Source organism: Anomalospiza imberbis, chromosome 6 (assembly GCF_031753505.1).
Source record: "Anomalospiza imberbis isolate Cuckoo-Finch-1a 21T00152 chromosome 6, ASM3175350v1, whole genome shotgun sequence".
Taxonomy (NCBI): domain Eukaryota; kingdom Metazoa; phylum Chordata; class Aves; order Passeriformes; family Viduidae; genus Anomalospiza; species Anomalospiza imberbis.
In genome coordinates this window covers 39,821,419-39,848,359 of record NC_089686.1, presented here as the reverse complement: position 1 = coordinate 39,848,359, position 26,941 = coordinate 39,821,419, and the positions used below count along the sequence as shown (strand labels likewise).

At 39.9% G+C, this 26,941-nt stretch overlaps 2 protein-coding genes across 4 annotated transcripts in view; one reads left to right on the top strand and one right to left on the bottom strand.

Annotated features, from left to right (window-relative positions):
- FUT8 (fucosyltransferase 8) overlaps positions 1–2,198 on the bottom strand; it is a 92,849-nt gene extending 90,651 nt beyond the window's left edge. The window contains exon 1 of one of the 3 annotated variants that reach the window (XM_068193688.1): positions 1,913–2,198. The gene's annotated coding sequence lies outside the window, so the exon portion shown is untranslated. Of the gene's footprint in view, positions 1–1,195; positions 1,217–1,912 lie in introns of those variants that run through there. The other 2 variants (XM_068193684.1, XM_068193686.1) reach the window with 2 other exon arrangements.
- On the top strand, positions 880–24,744 carry LOC137476584 (uncharacterized). The gene is made up of 4 exons (XM_068194949.1): positions 880–928; positions 994–1,297; positions 1,334–1,680; positions 22,046–24,744. Exons 1-4 carry the CDS (start codon positions 880–882, stop codon positions 22,354–22,356), a joined length of 1,011 nt encoding a protein of 336 aa, XP_068051050.1. The 3' UTR covers positions 22,357–24,744.
- Positions 24,745–26,941: the final 2,197 nt, after the last annotated feature.

Genomic DNA, 26,941 nt, shown 5'->3' with positions numbered 1-26,941 from the left:
TATTTTCAGTTATTCAGCTAATGAAACTGCCAAAATTTTAAACAAATGAAAGACAATGGACTAAAAGGGAAAGAAAGCTACAACTTCCAACAGACCTTCTGTATTTCCCAGTTGTCAAATGTCCTGGCAGCTACATCACTGAAAGAGTGAATTTGCCTGATTCAACACTCCAAGTTGATTCCTTTCTTTCCCTCATTCTTGAACTTTTTGCTCAGAAAATATGAGTAATTAATTATACTTCCAACTTTGAAAAAGACTGTCTTATTACATGTAGTTGGGAAAGTATGCAAACTTCGCAATATGCTAGTGTGCCTGCTTAAGGTAGATATACATATAAACACAAGCATCACTGAAAATCTGGCAGTAAGCATACCTGCAATAACCAGAGAAACAGACACTACTGGAAATACATCAAAGCAGAGTCACCAACTCCTCATAACTAGTTTTCTTTAATAATGAAAGGAATTGCAACAGTCATCTGTAAAAGCACCCCAAGCACCAGCAGCACAGGCAAGGTGGCCACTTGTTTGCTTTTGCAGTTCAAACTTTTCTGAAATTTTTGATGACTTGCAGTGGAAAATTACTTGGAAAAATAAATAAGATTAATACTATAAAATCAAGAAACCTTTTCATGCTCACTCTTTCTGAAGTATTCACTCCAGTAACTTCAGGCCTGGACATTAAGATCCTGTACTTCAGGTAGAAAGAGTATGTACACATGTATACCGAAATATACAATTTTCAGCTGATGTGTATTTTTCAGTATACAAACACACACACACAGAGAACAAGAGGTGCCAAGTGCTACCATAAGATCGCAGATAAAGTACACGAATGTTCTGAGCACAGGGCTGTTTGCCACATCCCTGTACACACAGCATGTGCATCACGGTGTACCATGCGTGCGTTGAGGGCACAAGGACAGCGGGTACTGCCCCGAGGAAGTTACAGTCTTTCAACAAGCAATTTTACAGCTCACGTCTTTGCCCTTAGGCTCCTTGGCACAATCTGCACCACAGCACTATAGCTTCTGCCTCTTGTACCATCAAGCAGGAGCTCCTGAAAGCAGAGGGTCACAGCCTGGTCTCTGCAGCGCATCAAGAACACAGCGCGCGCACTACTTGCACGCACGTGTGAAAGTCCTGAGCACGCATCAAGCACTAACTCGCCTAGGGGTAAACCGCCAGAGCCTTACCAGTAACAGGATCCACGACCAAAGCCAGCTGTGCCGAAATACAGGAAAGGTCGCCGTGGGAAAAGCCCCAGGCAACAACCGATGGCTCCGTACCCGAGTCAGGCAAGCACTTCCTCAAGCTACCCGGCGGCCCTAAAGCGCGAGGTCGGTCCTCATAGCCCACGCTCCGCGTGTATTGCTCCCTGCCAAAAGCAGGCGTCCCCTCGGGCGGCCGCAGTTCCCGGGACAAGGAAAGTTGGAGGCCGCCCCCCGCGCCCTGCGGCCGCGGCGCACGGGACGGCGACAGCCGCGCTCCGCGCTGCGGGAGCCCCGCTGCCCGCGCCGCGCCCGGGGCAACGCCGCCGCCCGGGGCTCGCACGCATCTCCCTCCCGGGCCCGGCCCGGCCCCGCCGCCCACGGTGATGCCCCGGCCGCTCGCCGAGCCCCGGCCTCCCCTTCCTCCGCCGCGCTCTCCGGCGGCCTCAGGCCCCACCAGCGACCCTCAGGTGAGGGAGCCCACGGGGACCCCGGCACACGGCAGGGACCGGCCCCCCCCCCGCCATCACCACCCCGGCGGCGGCGGCAGCGGCAGCGGTTGCTGAGCAGCGCCCGAGTCGCAAAAGCGGCGGCGCCAGGCCCGGCGGAGGGATGGGGAGCGCTGGCCGGAGCAGCCCGGTCTCGCCTCGGTACCCGCTTCCCCGCCGCCGCGGCTGCCGCTGAGCCCCCGCATCCCCTTACCGGAGTGCCGGCGCCGCCGGCGGAGCCCGCGCTGCCGCTGCCACGGGTGCCGGGCGGGGGGGTCGGCGGGGCTGGCGGGCGGGGGAGCGGCGGGAGGAGACGGAAGCAGGAACCCGCCGGCGGCGGAGCGGAGCTGGCGGGGACGGGGCGCGGGGCGCGGGCAGGGCGCGCGCCGAGGGCGGGGAGCGGCGCGCGGGCAGCCGTGACAGCGGCGCACGGCCCGGGCAGCGCGCGCCCCCGCGAGCGCGGTAGGAAGAGCCGCGCCGCGGGCGCGCGCCTGCCGGGGGAAGCAGCCTATGGGAGCGCGAGCCGGGCCCCGGTGCCGCGGGAGCGCCCCCGTCACGGAGCGCCGGAGCGCGCATGCGCGCCCCGGACCAGCGCCGCCGCTCCCCCCGCCCCGCCGCCTCCTCCCGCGCGCCCCCGCCCCGGGAGCGGCCGGGACGGGCGGGACGGGCTCGGCAGCGTCCCCGCATCGCTGCGCGGCGCTGTCCCCGCCGGGCGCGGGACGGCGGCGCGGCGGCGAGAGCCCGCGGGAGGCGCAGCCGCGGCCGCGTTTGCCCCGCCGATGGGCGTGAGCGCGGAGCAGCAGCGCCCGGCTGAGCGAGGGAGCGCGGCGGAGATGGGGCGCGGGGGCGGCGTTGCCGGGCACCCCCGAACTGCCGCCTGATCCCTCCGGGAAGGCGTCCCTGCCCCGGGTGGCTTTGTCCCCGGCAGCGATGCCGTGCCGCGGGCAGGGCCGCCCGCAGCCCCCGGCACCGCTGCTGCCCGCAACAGGCTGGTCCCGCCCGCAGCGCCAGCGCATCCTGCCCGGGAACAGGCTTAGTGGTTTTAATGCAAAGATCCCTAGAAAAGACAGAAATCTCACGGAATTTTCTATTATGAGAGAAAAAAGATTGCTCTGTGGCTGCTGGGTGACTGCAGGACTGGGGAGAGGCCCGCTCTGGTCCAAGCACCTTTGACTGTTCCACCTTTGTGGCTTAACAAAACCCTTTCCAAAAGTGCACGCAAACAGGTGAACTCGGATGGATGCGGAATTTCAGGCGTTTAACGTAGCTTTAGTTTCCTAAACATTCCTCTGGGGAAGCTACGTACATTTTAAAAGTTTGCAATGTGCACTGATATTGTTTCGGTGTGCTTGGGAGACGAAATGGCAGAGATTGGGAGGTAACATGTGAAGTAGAAATAGGAGTATGAGTATGTTCGAAGTAGGAGTATGTTCGAAGATACTGTGATTTCAGTAAAAGCCAGAGCTAGTACGGATGGATATTTTGTAACTATCACATCCTTTTCGCACCCCCTCCCAGAGCTCAGAAGAGCTGTCCTGCATATTGGTGTTCTGTCCTGTATTCCTTCACACTTGCCTTCCCTGGTTTATTCCACTAGCCCTCTTGTTGTGTTTTGTTTGGGTTTGTTTTTTTTTTTTTGGGGGGGGGTGGGGTTTGTGGTTTTTTGTTTGTTTGTTTTTTCCCAGAACTAGTAAACATTCTGAAATGTGCTTGTAAGGCGTGAGACATTATGCCAGTGTCTGCTGGATTCCTTTTTTGACTTCATACATTCTGGATCAGCTGCATGCTAACATGGAGCTTGGGGCACAACCACCACCGGCATTGTCTGGGGGATGCCAAGAAGAGTTACAATATTCTGTGCCCATAGCAACCTTCCAGAGCAATCTGGAAATGCAGAAATAATTAATATATCTTTTTTCCCCTAAGGTTTTGATTCCTAACTGATAATAATAGAGATTAGTTGAGATATTGAGATGATAAGCAGATTGCTGATGGTTGTCAAGCGGCGAGTGCAGTTGCTAGCTCCTGTGACTGCGATAGTTGTTATACCTACTAACAATTATATTGCCTACAAATTTAGTCAAGGATTTATATTCCAAAATCCAGTTCCATAAATCAAAAACATTTTAAAAGTCTAGGTAAATGCAAAAGGGCCAAAAGTGTGTGCAGTGCAGGGAAGGGAAGGAAGCCCCCATGCCTGGAAATATTCAACATCAGATTGAACAGGTCTTTGAGCAACTTGATCTGGTTGAAGATGTCCCTGCTTATTGCAGGGGGTTTGGACTAGATGACCTTTAAGACCTCTTTCCAACACAAATCATTCTATGACTCAAAGCTGATGATCCAGAAACCAAGGCAGGGCTTTCCAAATTATACATTTAACCGTATGTTGCCTTTGCTTGGAGGATGTCACCTAAAGAAGGATTCTAAAAGAAAGTAAAATTGTTCAGGAGACTTCTGAAAAGTGGAGATCTTGTGGTGGGTCTTTTGTGTCTGGCAGGAAAATACTATTTTCTAGACATAAATCTGATTACTAACCCACAAAATATTAGGGTACTTTCAATGCAAACAGTTCTTAGATACAATGTTTGCAAACTGGACAAAAATCAGGCCAAAATAGATGGGCTCTTTCATTGATACACTTATGGTGATTTCAGTTGTACTTACTGTGGTGTGAAATTAAGTTCATTTCAAGTAATTGTTTAATGCAATGAGGAAACTACTGCTGGTTTACTTGCTTTCAAGCCCACGATATTCTGTGCTAGAGACATATGATCTTAAATCAAAGAAAATGACACAGTACCATGCCCAGTATCCACTGGAGATACCAGTGGGTAAAATGTGATCAATCTGCACATAACTTGTACCGTTAGGAGTTATTTTTATTTATATTGCAGTTTCTAACCATGTTATAGCACCTACTGCTATCAGCCTCATTTTTATTTTGAGGAATTTGTGACCTGAGCTGTGCTAAGCCATGACATAATGGGAGAAAGAAAATTAAATTATTAGGGAGAGAGATGAAAAGCTACTGAGAGGAGTGCTGTTACAGGTGCTAACTTTTTACAAATGCTAAATGCTAAATACAATTTGAAGTAAATTTTCCAAATTATACTGAAAGGCCATCAGCTAATTTTATTTTCATCACAAAAAGCTCATTTTTAGGTGTAAAATGCCTCTTATGACTCCAACAACTTCTTCATCCCGTGGCCAAGGGGCAGAACCTTAGTTTGTTAGTGCTCTGAAATGCTTGGGAAGGGAAATTTACACTAGAATATGGGACATTTTTTCACTACCATGGTGAGGAAATTAATTTTCTTAAACAATTATAAGGTGGAGGATTCTAGTTCTAGTTCTGGAGTGTACAGTTTCTAGTGCTCAATCTCACAGTCTAATGAATCACTTCTACCTGATACAGACCCAAAATCTGCTGGAGTCAGCTAATTCTTTCGATTTGGCAAGAAGGTGGTAGCACTTTCACATAGCAGGTGGAATCTCAGCAGGGCAACTCGAGTTTCACTTTGATGAGACATCCTGCCACCTGTCTCAGAAGTTCCTCTGAGTAGCAATGTGAGTTAAAATGGAATGTAAAGGTATTTTGACTTTTACATGAACACATACTGAAGTCCACATTTAAACCTCCCTAGAAACACAATTCTACTTTCACGAACTTTTTTTTTTCTCTGTGCAGTGTTAACAAGTTGTCTCTCATTCTTCACTATCTCTGAACCCCAGAGCCATAAAGCAGTCTTAATGGATAACAACAACTCCTCTAAAAAATACCTTAAATCCTTATCCCTTTATATTAAATTATTAGAAACACATTCAGTTTTTAGCTATCGCAGTAGTAAAAGTAAACTTAAATCACCAGAGCTGGAAGGGATGTTAAAAAGTACTTCTCAAATTATTTTTTTTTTTTAATTAAGCATGAGTTAGGGGCTTTGGTTACCTTAGGTTTTGTGGACACTTTTGTATTTATTGCAAGGTAACTGTACCTTGGAAATACTTCACTTATAAAGACATCCAATTCTCCAGACCAGAGATAAACCACACACTTTTCTGAATCCTACCATATGCAGCTTGGTGCTGCAAATTGGTTTTATTTATTGCCAACTAGTCTATATTACCTGTTGCAGACCACTGTAAAATGGTAATACTCAAGGATCACTAAAACTAAAATCAGAACAGGAGAGTGTTATAGGTATTTTTCTCCTTGCTTACTATAAAGAATAATACAGTTCCTAGCTTCATTTATCCAAGCTTTGTTTTGTCATATGAAAGAGGAAGAAGACATGTGCAGGAATGGCTCAAAAACCAGTATATTCAAGAAAGAAATGTAGAAATTGTGTTTGAAAAAACTGCAGTGGAAGGATGTTATGCCTTTGTCCCTCTTAAATAAAGATTGTATATACTGTATATACTGAGGAGGATGAGTTGGGGAAAAAAAATCCCAAAAATCTAAATCAGTTAATTTTTCCTCTGTGTAGAAGTCAACATGCTATGAGTACCCAGACACTACACCAGTCAGGAAACTGCAGAAATGCAACTGTAACATAAGAATTGCAGAAAATATGTCAAGACACAATAGGAATGAGATTACAGAAACTGACAATATTATATAAAACTTAAAAAAATTCTAAAACTATTACCAATCATTTAATATAAAACCAAATTTCTTACATTCTAAAGAACATTTTAAAGGATCCATCAAATGTTTCTGTTGTAGCCCTCAGAATTTTTCCTGCTTTTTCCAGTGGCTTGAAATCAGGTCTCATACTTGTTAGGTCTCAGCTTCACGTAGAAAAGAATTTCAAATACTAGAAACACCCCTCCCAAGTTAGTAATGTTGTAAAAAAAGTTTTAAAACATTTTTACTATGACTTATATCTGTGTCCATTAAAGGATATAATGAAAATTTATTTCTGCTTTTCCAGGAAATGCCAGCAGGTACAGCCAGTTACTGTAAGTGCACTACAAAGCAATGGTTCCTCCTCTGTAGGGAAAAACAATCTGAATTACTGAGATGCATTGCTGCTAAAAGATGTGAGATGGTGCTTCAGCATAACATACAGAAGTACTTGCAGCTGCAGAGCAACTCAAGAAACTTTTCTGTCCCATTAACCAAAACACTTTCAGTTTCCATCCTGAAGCAGGTGAAACCATAACAAACATTGCACAAGGACTGTTTATCTGTACCCAAAGCATTTGAGTAAAGTGTTTATATGAATCAGGACAAACTTATTCTTTCTTGACACTTTCACATTTACAATTCTTCTCCTTGAATTGTAGTCCGATTTGATGTGGCATAGAAGTTTGTTTCTGTTTACTGGTTTTATTGCAAGCAAAGGCTTAAAGGTCAAAAGGAACAAAGGGCAAACACAATTAAAATGTGCTGGGTAGGTTGTGTAATCAAAAAATCATATTGTGGATGTTCATTATACATCAGAGATGCCTATGGTTATGTGGAAAATACAGCTGCACAGTGGTGTATCTCTTCTGGGGAAATGAAGCAGGGACAGCTTCACTAACAGCAGCAGTCTGTACGTCTCAGCAGAGCAGAGACCATTCTTGTGTTATATTGGAAAGACAGTAATGTAAATGCAAAGGCAAAAGGATCTTCTCCATGTGTACATTCTTTCTTTAAATTGAGCCTCAAGTAGTACAGCTGTGTAAACACAATCATTTGTCTCTGCAGATGAGTAAGTAAAATACAGAGTATCCAAAACTTGTGATTTGGATTATCCAGAAATATGCACAGTAAAAGCTACTTCAGAATTAAAATCCAACAATATAACTTGCATTACAAGCTGGATGAGCTGCAATGTAAACACTAACACCTGAAGTTGGCCCAGCACTTCCCACTTTAATATGTCATTTCAGTTGCTGACAGCAGAAATACTTGTTTTCATAAACTCTCAGCCACTTGGACCAGCATTTTTAAAGCTCTGTCCCTTTTTTCCCAAGTGCCTTAAGTTCCGGAGTGACAGTTTCAAATTTGTCAGGATTATGCAGGTAAAAAATGTGCCTTTAGTTTTTCCTTTAAAAAATCTATGTGTATTTAGCCAGATGACTCCTATAATGAGCAAGGGGGAGGATATGACTTTAAAAATCAGATGTTTCACACCCTCAGAACTGCCATATAAACAAATAGAGTTTTGCAACTAGATTTTCTCATCAAATTTTCCAAATATGCTAATGGATATGGCCTGTTCTTTTAATGGGATCTAATCTGAAACTGAGTTTCTGGTCTAGCTGTGTATGGAGACAAAAAGAAGGAAGTCCTCTCTCTCATATTTCACATCATTTCCATGCATTTCTTACCCCTTGAGGAGCTAGGATATCCTTACAGAGAGACAAACTCATCACTTTTTCTACTGTAAAATACTAGAAGAAGCAGCATTTCTAGAGCTGAGTAGTAATTACGAACTTCTAAATATGTCAATGTGGTATTGCTAAGATGCTAATTGCCTCAATATTTCAAGGTTTCAGATTTATTTTATAAGAACTGAATGCAAGACATTCAAAAGAGTGCTGGTGTCTACACAATTTTCATAGTACTTTACAGCTGTATTAATTCTCTCTTCTGGACTTCCTTCCATCTAGAGAGAAAATGCACTTGTTCACCACAAACACATTTTTACATGAAGATTTCCTATCTTTACTCAGCTCCTATTTCTGCCACAAGAGGGAAGGGGAAAGTGCTTTTTTTTTTTCTTTTTTTTTTCTTTTTTTTTTTTTTTTTTTTTGAATGCTTGACTCTTCAAGAATGTTTCTTCAGAGTAGCTTTTGGTTTGTATACATCTAGAGGGGAATAAATAAAGCTACTGAGTTGCCAATGTTTCTGTACAACAGGTCAAGCTCTTGCTTTAAGATTCTAGCCCTCGAATTTAGGTTCTTGCTAACGCTGTGATTTATTCCAGATTGATGATTTATCTTTGCATTGGACTGGACATTAAAATTCCTACTTGCTAATTTGCTTCCTTTCTCAGATCAAGTTCCCAACCCCAACAGATTTGTGTAAATAAATGTATCATTTCTTGTAAGATTTTCAATATTTGGATTTAACAATAACATTATCAGATAATTTTTAGGTATTCATGGAGAACAAGAACTTATCTGAGAGCCTCATCTGTGTGCTCACAGGGTGTGGTGATTCCTTTAGGTTCCAAACAATGGATTTCCTGTGAAGGTAAACTTACACTCAAGAACAGCCCGGTCTGGTTTACAGCCTGAAATAGAAATGTGAAACATTTTATCTGTGGCTTATAGAGAGAATACTATCGGCTTTTCAAATAATAACCCCAGCTGTCCTCTTTCTCAGCACGGCCTTTGCAAGAGGTTTGTGCACACGCTTTCAAAGAATGAGCAGCCAATAAAAGATCTGCTGGAGAAGGACAGTCTGCTGCACTGGCCTGGCATGTCACGTGGAACTCTGCTGCATTCTGGACACAAATACTTCTGTAAACTAAAACCAGGCAAGACCAACATATTTTATTCAATTAAGCTTTCATTAGACTCAATTATTTTGTTTTCCTTTTGACTAATTTATGTGAATTTATTATTACATCAGTAGCTGCAATTGAAATAGTTCTTAAATTTCCCAAGGGCATTTCATTGTTATTGGGTCTATCAGTATTTGGCGCAAATGAAAAACAGCTAATAAGAAAGCAAATCAATTTCTGGGGGCAATTTACTTATCAGCCCATTCTCACGTCACATGTCCCACATGTAACTTGAACGACCAGTTTTTCCTTCCATTAGCAAGTAGATTAAGAAAAAGGATCTACCTCCTAGCAAGCCCCAGATAAACCAGATGCTGTACCCCACCCGGAAATTTAAAAATTATATGCAGGGCCTTCACTAGAATTGCATTCCTGTTTGTAGCAGCATTGAAACAAAGTAAAGATTGTGGCTAACAATTAAGTATGGCGTTGTATCTCATTAAAAAAAAAAAAAAAAAAAAAAAAAAAAAAAAAAAAAAAAAAAAAAGAAAATAAATGAAACCTTCACCTCCACCAGCTCTTCTACAGATGAAGCAAAGCAAGTCTGGAAGTGGGTCTTGCTACAGTGATAGATATACTCAAGACTTTATTTCTAATTTATTAATCTGCATTATCCCTGGGGGGAAAACAAAGAAACAAACAAACAAAAAATCAAAACCCCAAAAATCCCAAAACCACAAAAACAAAGGGAAAAAAAAACAACAACAACAACAACAAACCAACCTCCAGATGGTTAAAAACATACCAGGCTCTTTGCTGGGAATGAAAGGCTGTAGGGAATGAAGGGCTGTTGTGAGCAAGCTACTCTGGTATGCCCATCTGTGTTGTTTCTCCACCAAATGCCAAAGTTGTTTAAGGTTCTGCTTCTGACATCCAGCATTCCCACTTGGTGGCAGCTCCCTTAGTGTCCCACTGTAATCACTAAGCTGTCAGCTAGTGGAGAGAAAGCAAGCTTTTGTCAGTAATGCTCAGAGGCATTGCACTGTTACCAGGCTTTAGAACTGGCTATCTCATTTCATAATTTTCTCTGGATTCTTTTGCTAATCAATTTACTTTTAACCTTAAAGAAGAATTATTCAATATAGTTAGAAAAGCCAAATAATTAAGGTTTCTCTAGTAATTTTTAAAAATGTTATATTGCATGATACTGTTTTCTTTGCTATACTTTCACCTTTCTTGAATTGACATCCAAGTGATTACTTCAGAGCATCTCTAACAATCAGCCAAGGGGGGTTCAATTCCAGTAATATACAGGTACACTTTTCGTAAAGTCTGATAGTTCTTAGATTAAGTATGTGAGCATTGCCTAAGGCAGCCTTCTCTCCTCACTTGTGGCAGATTAAGCTGAGCTGTTGCAACCCCTTTTAACAACACAGAAAGCAGCAGAGCAAGGCCCAGGTTAGTTCCTGGTTACTACCAAAGGCAGTTACTGATCTGGCCAGTGTTGAAAGAGGATTAAAAGATACACTTTTGCTCTCTAAGCAAGTATGTGTTTGGCTACTGTAGTAGTGTTTATTTGCACTAATCGTAAGCAATTTACTGTTTGCAAGCTTTTTCCAATTCTGAGGTAAAATTTGGACATGAATATGGTGCATGTGTGAGATTAAAATTTATTTTATCTAAACTGGTAGCACAAAACTTTTATTTGCACAGGGAATCAAGAGAGAAGTGGTTTACTAATTTAGGAATTATGGCCAAAAGTCTGCAACACATAAGTACAGATTCCTACCTCATAAGGACTCAAAATGGGCGAGCCTCTTTTTGTGCTCTTCCCTTCCCCTGTATGCTGCAGATGGTAGATAGACTGAGCTAGGAACACATATATAATCTATCTAGTCTTATCTTAGCAGAGGTAAACCAAATTTTTTTCCTAATTCTGTCTAACTGAATTTATCTTTGCAGGATAGCCACAGAACAACTGATAAGTTGCAGCATTTTACTCCACCTTCTATGATGGCTAGTGCAGCAAAGCAATCTTATAAAGCCAACATGGGCTACATTTTTATTGTGTTCAAATAAGGCTTGCTATTTGTCTGAACTCAAAGAGTTGCCTCCAGGGAAGAGTTGAAGAAAGCTTAGCTCCTCTGTCATTGGAGACATCAAGGGTGAAAAGCTTACATAATCTTTTACAAACATATTTTAATACAAATTATTACTTCCTTTTGATGTTTCTATTTCCTCTTGATCCTACAGCCAAGTTCATATTTGATAAGAGAAATAGGAGTGCCATGAGAGAGAACTGGTAAAAACTGACATATGTAGATACAGCTTAAACACTGAGGAGTCAAAAACACATTAACAGCAGCACAGATCTTGGAGCAGAAAGATTTATATAGCAGGGTTCAATCATTCCAGGGTTCCTCTATAGCAACGCCAGAAAGGATAGTCACAATCCAGAAGGCCTTCAAACCTGTAGTAATTATAAGCTTGTTTTTTATTATTTTCTCTTTCACACTTGAGTAACACAAAACTTTACATAGCTAAAATAATGCAATTAGATAATTAAATAATGAATTGTATTGTTGTGAAGTACCTGTACATGTATTCCCAATAACTGCAAATATGTCAGTCAGTCAAAACTCAAAAAGGATTTGGATGCATTAAGTAACTTAGGAGTACTTTCTAAAGGCAGAGTCCCAGAGGGTGACCAGCAGCAGCTCATGGAAAGAAATGTGCGTGCCCATCTGACTGACATTATATTTTACATATCCAGGGTGAGCAAAGCATCTTCTGTTCCCAGCTAAACAAATGATGCATGTCATGTTTCATCTGCCAATGACTTCTCTGAGTTCTGTGTGGCAGTCAGCCATACCTCACTCTCATCATCAATACAGCTGTAAAAATATGTACAAAACCTTTGACCATTTCACCTCTTAAAATAGTAGAGCTGTTCTTGTTAACAAGTTTCTAAATATTCTGAATCAGAACATGCACATGTAAAAGAACATTTTAAATCTCTACTGTAATAGTTTGAAATGTTTCAAAATATCCACTGGCATGAACAAAGTAGCTACTATTGCCAGAAATTATTATTGTTCCCTAGTGAAGAGAAACTTTCATGCTATTCTGTTACTCTGAGTGTGGGTAGTCTCTTTCTGAAGAAAGAGAAATATGTGAAGTGGCTGGAAGATAAACATGTGAAGTGGCTTTTGTTAGTTTTGCTGGATAATTATGCAATTCATGCAATCTGCCTTTCACCAAGACCAACTGCTTCCTTGGGCTGAAGTACCTATGAGCTTCACCAGCACTGTAATACTGATCTGGATTTCCTGTCTAAATATTTTTTTTTAATCCAATCAATTTTCTCCAACTTATTCTGCCCACATTTTAAATGTGTTCTTTGTCTACTTTTGAAATTTTGTGCCAAGTAAGTGGTAAAACTCTACTCCATCACTCCGATGGACAGGTGTGAATCTGGTGCACTGGATTGCGTCACTGGAGTGTAGCTGTGCCACTATAACCCATCCACCACTATAACCCATACACCCACTATAACCCATACACCAGTATAACCCATATACAACTATAACCCATACACCCACTATAACCCATCCACCACTATAACCCATACACCCACTATAACCCATATACCCACTATAACTATTAACCCGTACCTCCAGCAGGGCAGCCACACAAAACCTGACACATTTTGCATACAATGACCTGGCATGATAAACCTGCTGTTAGATATACCTTGCAAATGTAGACAAATATGGTTACAGTAGATAAACTGGAATGAAGATGTTTCTCCTATCAGCTCTGCTGTTGATTTTTTGTGTGAACTTTGATCACTTTATAACTCATCATTACTTTTCCTGCTTTCATCTGAAGAATGGTGAGATAACAACTCTCTCAAAGGCAGTGAGCCAACATGTGCAGAAGAGATCTGAAATCACCAGATAGAAGGTGGCTCTCACAGGACAGCAATGCGATGTATCAAATATCGATGCTACAGTTTCTTTTTAAATATTATTGGACACTGGATTTTCATCAGAATTTATTGCAAAGTTTTATTTCTCTGTTGGCATGAAAAAGATGTTCTTTTATTGGTATCTTGGGGAGGTTAATTTCATTGGATTGTTTTGTTTTAAAGTTCAAACCTTCAGTGAATGCAGGCAAGCTGGTTTTTTATCATAAGATTTCACCACACACCCTGTTCCTGGGGGATATTTTGGCTGTTAATAGTCCTATTGGTTCAAATTTTATTTCAGTAGATTTTATATTCTCTGGTATTGCCACCTCTCTTCAACTCTTGAACTCTTACAGACACCCACCCTATGTAGGCTCTGAATGTAGGTTTTATTGAACGGGTGAAATATTTACTGAGCCGTAATAAGCCCCATACAGTGCTCAGCAAATGACACGTGTATATTGTTTTGGAAAATGCTCTGAGATCCTGCAGGGTGAGGAGTGGAAAATACTCCCTGTTACATAGATGGCTTTGCATAATGGACCTCAGGTACTACAGAGTCAGTTTAGAAGTTGAAAGAGACTATAAGGCCACACTTCCCAAAATTCTGCTGTGTGCACACCAAGGGAACACTCCATAGCTATCAGTTTTCTAAAGGAAAATGTCAGAAATGTGGACACAGAACAATATAAGTATAATCCCTGTGTTCATGTAAGTGTGAATAGTGCCAAGCTCCGTGCAGCTTTTTTCCACCTGGAATGCTGTGTGCATTTTTAAATAAGACTTCACAAATTAGACAATCGTGTAGCACAGAAGGCAGTTCATTGCAGGAGGCTAACCAGCTTAATTTCAGCTAATGGTATGGTTCTGGCTGTAATTTCATAAGGAATTGGTCCTTTTCCTTGGCATCAAGAGGAAGATATGGCCCAGAATCCACACTGAGGGGTGTGAATAACAAATAGTTTGGAAAATGTTTACATCCTGTGCCATGCATAATTTAGGGAAACTGGTAGAAACTCTTATTATTTGATAAATCAGCTGATTGTGTAAGTAACTAAGAGACAGTAGCATAGGCACTGATGTCCCAAGCTGGCACTATGAAATAGCACAGAAGTAGTGAAATTATTCTGGAAGTGTTTGAAACACTAGAATGTCTTAATAATTTTAGCTAATGGTTTTAAATATTGTTTAATTGTAACATATGTATATTACAAATAGTGTGTTATTCTTAAATTACTCTTAGCCAGTATTTAGCAAAGTTGTCATAAGCAGCTAGTGTAGGAATAGAGCTTGGGAAAGCTAATGAAATTTTAAGTTTTGCTAAGCTAACCTTGATATGCTTCAATGAACAAGGCCTGGTAGAGAGTGATGTATTGTTGAAATTGGATACAAGAAGCAGAGAATTTATGGACTACAAGGAAATTTTGCAGAAACCAGAAGATAGAGAAAAAGATAATAAAGACTCAGTATATGTGTGCTGAAAAGTCCCTACCTGGAAAAAAATACTAAAAAGACTGAAAAATATAAACTAATTAGCATGGGAAGTGAGAAATCAATAACCAATAGAAAACACAATACTGATTAATGAAGGACAATTATGTAATTTAGAACCAATGAACATTAATTTCTTTGTTTGCTAAAAATGTATAAATAAGTGAATGAGTTTTGTATCTGCATTTGTGTAGAGGCTGGAATTTTGTTGGCCACACACACACACCTCCAGGCTAAGAATAAAGTAATGCCTTACTCAATGACACTAAAAAGACAATGTTAGAGAGTCTTATTTATCCTGACAGTTTCAGAGGATTTGGTAGCTGAAATGTCATTCAGCATTCAGGGCTCTGCCTCTACTGTGACTTGCTGTAGCCTCTCAGCATTCCCTGTGTCTTCTGAAGACACTGCTGAAGGTTCCCTGTAAGCTGAGACTAATAGAGCAGTGGCAAAGAAAGATCTGCAATTAGCAGTTACCAAATAACCTGTCTGCCACAGCAAATGTCTCCATCCACTATTCAGTAATAAAAGGCATTTAATTAGTTATGTGTGAGAGTCTATATCCCTGGTCAACCTTTAATTTCATTGCTTTAGCAAAATCAGCTGGTTAAAACTGGACATCTGTATCTCTGAGGGAATGGAAACTATGATATGGCAGCAAATTCTTCAGGCTGTCACCTTCTACCCAAAGTTTACTAAGCCAAAAAGAAACTAAAATCCATTCTCATAAAGGCAAAAATTTTGACTCAAAAGGCAACCAGGAATGACAGAGTTGTTTTATATCTTAAATGTGAAATACAGTTTGTCATGTGACAGGTTTGAATGCAGAAGTCAGTTATCTGACTTGCTTTCTGTTAAATCTTATATTGTTCAGAAATTGTAAACAAACTATTGCATTATTGCCTCAGATGACTGTTTAAACTATTGAAAAGGGGCATATGTGTGGCTCAAAGTTAATATTTGTGCACTGAATTCATGCACTAGAACTGTGACCAGACCTACAAAGCAAAGCCCAGCTGTGCGCTCAGTGTGCCAGTTCCTTGGGTGGTGCTTGGACTGTTGCAACATTGCAGTGCTAATATTCCCCGAAGCTCTTGCTGGCAGTTTTAAGGCATGATGTAACAAATCTTCTGCGGGTGGAATGCTGCCCAGCTCTGAGGTAGTTTGCTTGGTTTGGTTTTGATTTCCGCATAAACAATTTGCATGTTGATTTTTAACACAGTAATTAAAAAGGCAAACTGTGCCTACACCTTTTCCTGTTTCTTCCACAGACTCCTTGAATAAAGCATTTAGTCAGCTTCACTTTGCTTATTTTATGATCCTCCTTTGTTTCATTACAGTTCACATTTAATTTGAATGCTACTGAATATTTCTTCTAAATGTGCACAATTTAAAGGCTTTTCATTTATAGGGGCTACTCATCCATGCCAATCAATGTTGTCAGATTTGCATTGAAGTATTCATTATTGAAATATGCTGTGTTCTCATACTACCCATGGAATAAATTACATAAGGCACTCCTGTTTCCATAATCCAAATCCAAATTGGCAAGTAGGCCTAAGTCCAAAAAGGAGAAAACTCAGCTCTACTTTGTTTTACACACTTCTCTTTATCATTTAATTCTGTACAGAAATTATATTGAAGATTCAGGTAATTGATTATCTTTAAGATAGGCTACAAAAGTTGTAAAAATCTTCAAACACCTATTAAATTTATATCATCATCAATAAACAGAAAGGCAAATCCCCAGTGACAGCCTCATTTGGTCTAAACAGATAGAGTTGCTTTGAAAACAACAAATTTACAGATTTGCACTATTCCAGAACCAGACACACATGTACACAGAAATATACAGAAGTTAAATATTTCCATGCAATAGAAGTTGTGGAGTCAGCTGTTCTAAAAGCTACCAAACAATTTCTATTATGAAAGGGCAGAAGTGTCTAATCTATCAGAAATGCTGAAAGGCAAAAGGAAATATTTCAATTTAGAGCATGATTTAAATTGATTAGAGCTCGCAGGTCTGGAAGAGAATGGATTGGATTGGATTGGATTGGATTGGATTGGATTGGATTGGATTGGATTGGAGGGGACCTTACTGATCATCTAGAGAAGAGGCTAGCAGCAGCCAGGTTCAAAGCAAACAAGAAAGGTAATTTTTCATGTGACAGGTAGTGGACCTGTGCAACATCTTGCCACAATTGCAGATAGTAAAGCTCACATGGGCACAAAGAGAGGTCTTCTAAGGGTTACTTAAGACTGCCAAACAACATTCAGCCCAAGGAAAGATGGCTGGAAACAGCTGGAGTGCAGGAATGTGTTAGGAGAAAGGTGTCATTCCTGCCTGCCTTGTGCTTCTTTCCTGGGCTTCTCTGTATGGCCAGTGCTGGACATGGGGCACTGGGCTAGCTGGGCCTCTTGTCTGACCCAGTACACCCAGTACAGGTTCTTAGGTGATTCAGGTTCTTGGATGAAAACATCAGTGATGAATTTCAGAGTAAATTAAGCATTACCTCCTTAACCCTATGTAATAGTAAGCTTAACCATCTCTTCCTATTCTAAAGCAGCACATTACCAAAAAGCCTGGTTTACAATTTGTTGGTAAATCAGCCCTCATAATCACAGCATGGCAAAATCTGGACATGCTAATTTTTAATCAAATAAATTACCAACTAATGCCAATTTGAAATACCAGCAAATATGTAGCCTACTAGTCTGACATCCTCACACTCTGGCTAATTGATTTCTGTGTAATCCCAAAAAGTTAATCATACTTTATATGATATACAGAATACATAACTGTTGGTATTAAAAGATGTCACCACCTCGAATTTATATTGGTTATTTTTTCCTTGAGTGAGTTATGCAATTACTCAAACAATGACAAAAAACTTACATGGTGGTGTGGTATAAAATTGTCTTCATTTACTAACAGGAGAAAGAGCGAAGAGGGATAAATAATTAGGAAATAGTTTCCTAAACAATTAGGAAAGCTTTGATTCAAATTTGATTTTCATTCAAATTGCTTTACCTGTAAAGTGTGGTGACTCCTTCATCACAAGTCCTGCTGCAGAGTGTTCTGGGTAAGCCATTAACACACTAACAGAGACTAATGGGCTTGTCCACAAGGAGTAATCAGTGCACAATAAAGCAGGAGATAAATCCACAGCATCTCAGCCAGCTTGCAATAACTATTACAGTCTATTTCTACATGCAGGAAAAAATTAATGTTACAGTATCTTACACCTGACAACTTAGACTTACACAAAATTATAAGTGACAGACACTCTGAGAAGTATCATGGTCTCTAACAGCTAAAAACCTTCTTTCTATTGTCTAAAAATCATCTTTAGTCACCTGAAATTTTTCCACCTTCAAGCACAGAAAACATTGCAGTTGCCCATATGAGGCACTGCACAGAGGTTATTTTAATAAGGAAATTTTGCATATACAGAAGAAACATTTTTCTTTAAAATACACTTGCAGCTATTAATTGTAAAGTTGTGGGGGGCTCTGCTGGGTTTTACTGGAAGAAAGTACAGGTCTTTGAAAGTCATTGAGCTTCCACAGTCTGTTCATACACAAGTGGCATATTCATGAAGAAGCACATGGTTCCTTGCTTAGTAAACCAGGTGAGAAGAATATAATCTACCAACAGCACCACACTGAATTCACAGCCTTAGGAATAGGTAGAAAAACCAGATCCACAAAGTCAGTCTTGGAAGGTGAGCTCACCTTTGCAACTCTGGGTGAGTTTTCAGTGGAGCTACAGACTCAGTATCTGTCTTCTGCCAGCTTTATGAGATGAACAATTTCCATTCAGTGGGTGTGCTTGGACAGAGATGCACTTTGAATAAACAGATCACCCACAGATTCTACAGTATCTTTTACCAGTATCATCAAAATCAACTCAAAATCTCAAAATGGAGATTAATCTAAAAGATATTGTGATGGTTCAGAAGCAGGTTCAGTGGTCTGTCTGGTCCACATATAGTGGTCATGTGTTTCGAACAGTCCAGATACAAACAAGAACAAAACAAAGTGTGGATTAAATATTTTGCCTGTCTTCTGGTAGAAGCTGATATGGATCTTACTTGTATTTATGAAAGAATTAAAGCTATTTCAGTAATGTCACATTTCATTTGGTATGCATTTGCAGGTTAGCTATCAGGTAAAATCTGTTTTTCAGAGTAGATTTTGTTAAAAGTCTCCATGAAAACCAGCACTATATCTTTACTGTTTAGATGGGCTTGACTGACTCTTGTTCTTGCTCAACTGTGAAATAAAAGAGGAGCTTACTGGGATGCAGTGCTATAAAACTGGAGTGTTTACTATATCCTTTTAGCAATTTTTAGTCCTAAATTATGTATAGATACTTTATCTTATAATGGATCTTTATAGGATTATGGCCCAGAGAGCACTTGTTTTGAAAGAAATATATGGCAGGGAGGTAAGGCAAAATCCTGGCTTAAATACTGTTAAGTGCCATTGAGTTCACCTCATTTGGCAACATCTTTCAACAACCCTGGTTACACTGCAGTTTGTAGCAATAGTTATTAGTTATTAATTATTACATTTCCTACAGTGTCTTATATTATATTAATACAGTACTACATGTGAAGAAGACAAAGAAGGGCTCATTGGCCAAAACAAGATAGTGGTAGTAAGCAAAAGAAGAACTGGTCACAATCTGCTGGGTCACAAACTGGGGACATGAAATACACACAAGACAGAACTCTGCTCGAAGAGACAGAGCTGCCTGTAAGAGAAAAACCTACTATAAGGAATAACATAAAACCAGACACCCAGACAGTGTTACTTCATGGAGTCAGAAGTCCAGGAAAAGAGTTTGTGTATCAAGTTTTCTTGTATGCACACCAAAATAAACCACAAGCAATTTTATGCAGATAATTTCTGGCTTCCTCTAGCATGCATGTTAATTACTGAAAGTGTTTTTAATTAATCAGAATTTTAAATATGGGAAACATGCTTTATGCAATAGTAATGGGGTTCTACAGAAGCTTAAGCTTTCAACTACTCGAAGTACAACATAAAAAGGTTGTGTTCCATTTTAATTTACTGTTCAAGCCTTTGCTATAATTTTGTGCAAACAGGCAATGAGGGACCACTAAAATGCAACTAGTCCTGCTGGCACAACCCTGCAATGAATTTAACATAAAGGTCTGTTTCTCTAATGCTAATTTAGTGAGGCTATAATCTGAAAGCAGAAACAGATTTAAATGAGATAATGGCAGAGGTTTACACTGTTTTTATTTTCTGCTACGGAAAATCTGGGGAAAATATTCCACCAAAGTGGTTGCATTTCACTCAATTTTCTGCATAAATTTTATTGAATAAAATCCCCACAAATTTAAAAGGAAATGCCAGAAAATTGAAATCAACAACAAATAGAAAACTGAAGAAAAGCAAAATAAATCAAGTGAGGAAAGGTTTGACATTTAATCCAGGGCCAAGGGAGATTTTGAGAAGACTTAAGAATATAAGGCAATAAGGCAAGTATGCTTCTTTACTGTTTTCACTAAAATAGTCTGGAGAAAAGAATGAACATTGTGATATCTGAGGTACAAAATCAATGCAATTGAGATTATATTAATCATTTTACCCTTTTCTTCCTGCAGCTGATTCAGTCTGTCTGCAATGTCTGCTGGATTCCACTTGAAATGTTCATATGAGGAAGATTCTCATCGACAAAATATGCAGGCCTACTTTTATTTTTGTTTAACTATCTTTATATGTACCCATAATTGCTTCCCCATTCTCCTCTGTGTTTCATACAATGTTTCCTGTAACTAAAGCCGGCACTTTTTAACTACTTGTCTTCACAGACTCTAGAAAAATAGTGACCTGAAGAATCTCTGCACATTTCACTGCAATTACATAACCATTACTATTAGCTTCAACTGCTACCCACTTCCATAAGCTATTTTATCATAAACAGATAATTTCATAGTTCCCTACAAGCAGTGCACAAGAAGCAGATTGTGACTTAACAGCAAATAACTATTCGACCAAAACACTAAAATTTGATGGCAATTACATGAATGGTAGTGCATTACAAGGCAGCCAGCTATTACAAATTTAAAGCATAAACTGCTCTCTACACAATAGGTTTTGACACAAATATAAAATAATATTTTGAGAAGCTTTCTTTTTCTAGCATGACTTAAAGTCTAAAATCCAGGTAAAAAAAAATATTTCAAAACTCTCCACCAATTGGTCAGAACTGAGGTTATTGCCTGTCAAGAATGATGTGTCCATTTATCTCATGTTAGTGTAAGAGCTGTGGTCTGATCTGATGGTACACAAGCAAGCTGCAATTTCCTTGCTCCTATTTACTTGATTTCCTTTTGCTCAGTTTGTGTATGAAACTTGGAGCTGAACCTACTGTCACTCAGGAGCTCTTACTGGTTGTGGAAATGAAGCTGTCTGTCGTAACGCTGTACCTGTAATACTTCACAGGCTGAAGCACTAAGAAAATTTTCTGCAGAAATTGCTCAGGGCAAAATCAAATTCTCACTTAGTACAGGATCTTAATTTCACTCCTATGCAGGCAGTTGTGTGTGGTCTCTGGGATTTATGAAATACAGTGATTGAAAACTCTGCTGGAGAGATTGCTCTGTGTGCTCCTGGACTGAAAATGAGGAGCATCCCTCATAACCAGGCCCACTAGAGAGCATCTATTCTCTGCTGCTTCTCATTATCTGTCACTCAATTATAAAAGACTTCTATCCTTGATTTCTTGAATCAGTTATATTTGTATTTCAGGTTGTAAGAAATTCTCTCTGCAAGTATATGATTTAGGATCTTACCTCTGAAATGCTGAATTTAACTCATTGTTGGTATTTATGAAACAATTCAGATGGCATTCTAGGATGAAGGAACAATTTATCCTGCTCTTTTTTTTTTCATGTCTTTTTTTTTTAAATAGATTTCCATGCCAAGTACTGATATTCTTCTATTGAGAAGGTCCCAACTTCATTTCCCACTATTTTTTAAATACTATTGAGAGGTCATTGAGAATAAAATAAGGAAAATAAGACTGGTATGACTTGAAAGCCATACAGCCTTCTCATTGCATGAACTATAGTGCAGAATAACTTTACATGTCTCAGAAACAGATATACATCTCAGCTTGTAATAAGAGAAAGATTTCTTCTGCATGTGACAGAATTGTGAGCGTTTATATGAAAATTTATCAAGTCTGATAAAAGGGCAGATCAGTTTTCACTGTGGCTATGAATTAATTTACAAGGTTTCAGAAAGGTTCTATATACTTCCCTTCTCTTCCAGATAAATAAATGACTTTTTTTTTCTTTTTTTTCTTTTTTTTTCTTTTTTTTTTCTTTTTTTTTTCTTTTTTTTTCTTTTTTTTTCTTTTTTTTTTTTTTGGTTCTGCATTTAAAAGGCAATTTTCTCCTTACAGAGGCAAAGACTATAAAGAAGTACTCAGGGATGGTGGCAGTCACCAGCAGCTACAAAACTAAGGAACTGACATTCGTGGGAAGAGTCCTCAGACAGAAAGTAAAAGAAACAGAAGCATTAAGGGAGAAGACAATGCATAAAGGTGAAAGGAGACATGAAGAGGGATACCTTGAAGAAAAAGTCAAGATGCAGAAAGAACAGATTCACAAATGGAAGTCAAACCAGATACCTGAGCAACTAAAAATTTATATGAAACATTTTGATAATACCAAGATAAAAGTAACTAAAATTAAATATGAAATAAAAAAGTAAAACTTCAAAGTTAAATAATGAAACGCTGAGTGAAAGAGTGAGAAAGGAACAGTTCTGTGAGCAACAGAATTCCTGTTGTCTGATTTCTTAAAAATTTGTTTCTTATGACTTTGCTTTCCTTTGTCAAGGAAAATGCAAACTCTGAGTGAAGTTTTTCCTGGTGTTGACAATTAATAATAATTAATAATTGCACATTCACTGGAAGAAGGAGCACATGCTGCAGCCTTTCCAGCAGGAAAGGCAAGTGCAAATCTTTTTCCTTCATCCAGTCATCAGTCTTCATGAAAACTGCAGGAAGTTGGTATTTTTAAGTTCTTCACTGTTATTGCTGAGGTTTCAGCTTACCAATGGGTTAAAGAATGGGTCATTAGATTTAGATGCTCCCATAAACACACACATAGCTGAATCAAATAAGCCTTAAGAAATAAGACAAATTGGGTGGAACAAATCCCAGTGGAAGAAGAGCTGGGTTTATGGAGTGGAAAGGAGATGAATGAGGCAAGACAAAGAGAAAACTGACTTTGTCATGGCTCCAGGAAAAATGGTGAAAGAGGAGGTAAAACATATTGAGACAGTGTTTAATAGAGACATGAGAAGAAGGCAGAAGAGACTTATTTATTGAAAAACAAGAGAGGAAGGGATAGGATGTGAAAAGGCTGTGTCTGACTGCTTCTGAAGTAGGAAGGGGAAGAGGAAGCTCTGGCTCCCCAGTGATAGGCAATATGGAAAAAGAGGTTTGAAGGCAGAAGGGAGCTCAGTAAACTGAAAGAGGAGATAATGAGAAGAAAAGTGAGCATACGCAGCAGTGGAAAATAAAATAGTGCCACCTTACCGAAGTGACAGAAGGCAGTGGGCTCAGGCAGCCAAGGACGGAGATGTGGATACAGGGGAAGGATAGGCTGACATAAGGATGAACTGTGTGAAGACAATTGGGTAATGGGCATTAGATCACTTCTGCCTTGCAACTGTGTGCCAGAGCATGAGGATGAGGCTGGAAAGGGCTGGCAGGCCTGCTCAGCCACTCTGTGTTGTGGATACTGCCAAAGGGGCAGGTGGAGCATAACTGGTAAATGCTTTGTTCATGGGAGAAATATTGAATTATGTCTGGTAATTATACAGCAAGGGAACTAATGATAATGATGTGCCTGTGTATCAGTGTCTCTGGGAGTATCAGTTAATAATTTTACCAGTCAAAGATGGTTGTGAACTCTCCAAGACATGGCTTCATCATAGCACGCTGGTATCAGCACTGGGACGGCATCAGCATCTTTGATGACACATGGAGTGGGATTCCAAGGGACTGCCAGGCATCCAGCCACTACAAGCAAGGCAGCCAACTGGCTTGGGGGCCTAGAAACTCTGAAACTGCTTCCAGAGGGCAGACACATCCCAGCAATCCAGACCCGGGAAGGGAGCAGACACTGAGCAAAATTAACACAATCATGAAAGTCACAGCTGCTATTCAGGAGGTGGGCAGCACTGAGCCCAGTGAGCACCACACCAATTTCAGCCAGCAGCTGCCAGGGGTCATATTTCATTTCAGAAATCCCATGTGTTGGTATTTGCAGTCTATCTTTTCAAAAGAAATTCCATCTTACAGGAAACAGCAGAAATGGTGTCTTTCCCAGTCTAAATAAAATATATCCATATTTCTAAGATTTGGCCAACTTTATTTGCCACATATATTTGCTGTTTGCAGGATCAAAGGTTTCTGAGTCATGGTGCTTCATTAAAAAGTTTTTGCACTTGGAAATTTGTGCATCATTCTTCAACATGCATCACTGATTTAATAATAGACATAAAATCTTTCTGGCATGACTTGAGTCTTCTCAAATGCAGTTCATGCAAAGAGGAAGAGACCCTCAGCTGACGCTGTTCCGGATCAGCAAAGGTGCAGAACAGACAAATACAAACCGAGTCAATAAACTGTAAACATTCATAATTGACTTTTTTTGAGGGAATATTTGTTCCTCAACTCAAGAGAAGTTTCAAAAATTTCAGCCTATGATTTGCTGCACTTGTATTTCACCATCTGTAAATTGGAAACGGGCTTCTATACTCTGAGATGCAATCCCAATAATTTTAGTATATACATAGACCAGAAGATGCCTGTGGATCTTTTCTTGTGGACAGCATGGAGGAGAATTTTTTTGTTGTTGTTTGGATACAGCTTCACTAAAACCCAAGCTTTCTAAACACACAAAAGTTGACACCAAACTAAAAAGAGTTACTTTTCTTCCAAAAGGTTTCTACAGCTAATTTTTCCTCCCTCTTGCTATTTATGGTATCCCATTTCTTGACTTTCTCTATCATGTTCTCTGAGGTTGTTGCAATGTCCTGTCCTTCACACAGTCAGAGGTTAGCCACAGTGACGCTACAGCAGCCTGCATGAGGACGATAAAAAGCAGATTTGCTTCTCTGCCAGCCACTGCTGAAACACAGACACTGGAAACTGGTTAAGATCATGGGATTTGTTTCTTGCAGTGACAAGCTGGCAGGAGCTACTCTCTCTGTTACTTATCAGAAAGAAGTTAGCTACCTTTAACATGATCTCTCCTTGCTGCTGTCTTAACTGTTTTTTCGGTATCATTCTGACATAAACCAAGTCTAAAATGCCACCTTATCAAGTCACATGTTGTAGTTTAGAAATAAATATTTCTATTACAAGAAAAAATAACATTCTTTATCTGGTTTTAGGATGTAAGTATAAAATGGAAAATATAGAAAAAATATTTAACCCTCAACTGTGAGTACTATGTAACTGTAAGGTTATCTTTACTAGTACCATTACCGTCTCACATTTCAAGTATTTATAAGATAGGATCATCCTCCTAGATATAAACATTTTCCCTATATTATTTGTGTGTTTAGTGTTATACATAGATGAGCTCTGGGACAAGGATTTTATAGCAAGTTTCTGGTCTATGACAAAACAAAAATAATGGCCAAGCCCTTTCTGAGCAAGGAACTGTAGAATCATGGCCACCTGGAAGAGATCATTTGCTGATAGAACCACATTTGTTTTCTCTCATGGGTCTCATGGTCAATTTTAATCTGTAGCTCTGGATTTCTTATATATAGGAGAGAAGTGTTTAATATAGTTTAAAAAATCAGTATTAACCAGTGGTTAGCTCAAGGAAACACACAATGCTGGAAGCAGTCTTGACCATCTTGTTCAGTACACAGCATTGGATTTAATTTCCAAGGAAGATGTTCTGGCAGGTCAGTCCAGAATGCTCTGATGGGTATAACTGGACTAATGATAAAGACTTCTCAACTATAATTGGAAAAAAGTGTTCCACCTGCCACTGGCTGCTGTTTTCTTCCTGTTCCCAAGAAGTGTGAACCTTGTAATCAATAAATAAATAGAACTGTACAGATCTTTTGTCTGCAAGAAGCACGTACAGCTGTGTGGGAAATGAAGCTGGAACAATATAAAACTCCCAGCTAAATACAGTTTGAACATTTGAATAAACTGGATTAAGCTCCCTGAAGAAAATCACAAGTTAACTATTAATAAGTCTGCAAAGCTGAAGGGAGGAGACCAGCAGGAGACAACCAGCAACGACAAAACAGTGACTAATTGTGTGCAGTCATGACATTCAATAAACAGCAGGTTAGAAGAGGATGTGGTGGCTAAATATAATATATTAGTGTCACAGCTGCCACTGTCTATATCACTTTTCTCCTTGTTTTCAAGATGAGATTAACTGTATTATCTATAAATAGACCAGACTGTACAAGTCCTTTACCTACAAATAGCACACACAGTTCTTCACAAAGCACCTTGCTCAGGCTGGTCTGAGCAAAAGGAAAGATGTGTTGTGTAATGGTGGAGAAGATGCTGGTGATGGTGGCTCCTGAGGCTTGAAATCTTCCACGCAGCCACAAACCTGCAATAGCAATGGCACAAACTTCTTCCAGGTTTTGCCATTATCATTATTTTACGTTGATCCGCATGCGATAACTCTGCAAGTGAAAGATATATCTATAAACCTTGGCATCTTATTTCCTTGCTTATCAAGTGTGACCTTGATATTAGTTCTAGTTTCTAGCCACTAGAAAATGCATTGCATAATCATATCCAAGACAAATGTATGTCCTTATGTAATCAAACCTGCTGGAATAAAATGAAGTAGTAGAGAACACAGTGAGATATCTTCCAGCAGGAATAGAGAGCTATTTCCAGCAGTTGGCAAAAATCATCCAGAAAAAAAAAATGTTTATTTTTAATCTTGCACATATCTTTTCTATCAGCACTTTCTGTGATTTTTCTGCTTAGTTGGGTCTCATAGTTCTCTCCACACAAAATCCTGTAATCTTTCTCTGATAGCCATTATCGCCAAAAATCAAGAACCTCTTTAAAGCTAAGTTTCTTCCAAACAATTTATTCCCTTTCACAGAATGATACAAAAGTCTCAGTTTGCATTTCATGCTTCAGAAATTACCTTCTCCTTCACCAAAACAAGAGTAACATTTGCCTTTTCCTCTGTGTGAAGCAATTCAGAAATCCATCCTCCCTTTCTCCTTCCTACCCTGTTCAATCCCTTGCTCCCTTTCCCATGTTACAGAAGGCTGCATTCAG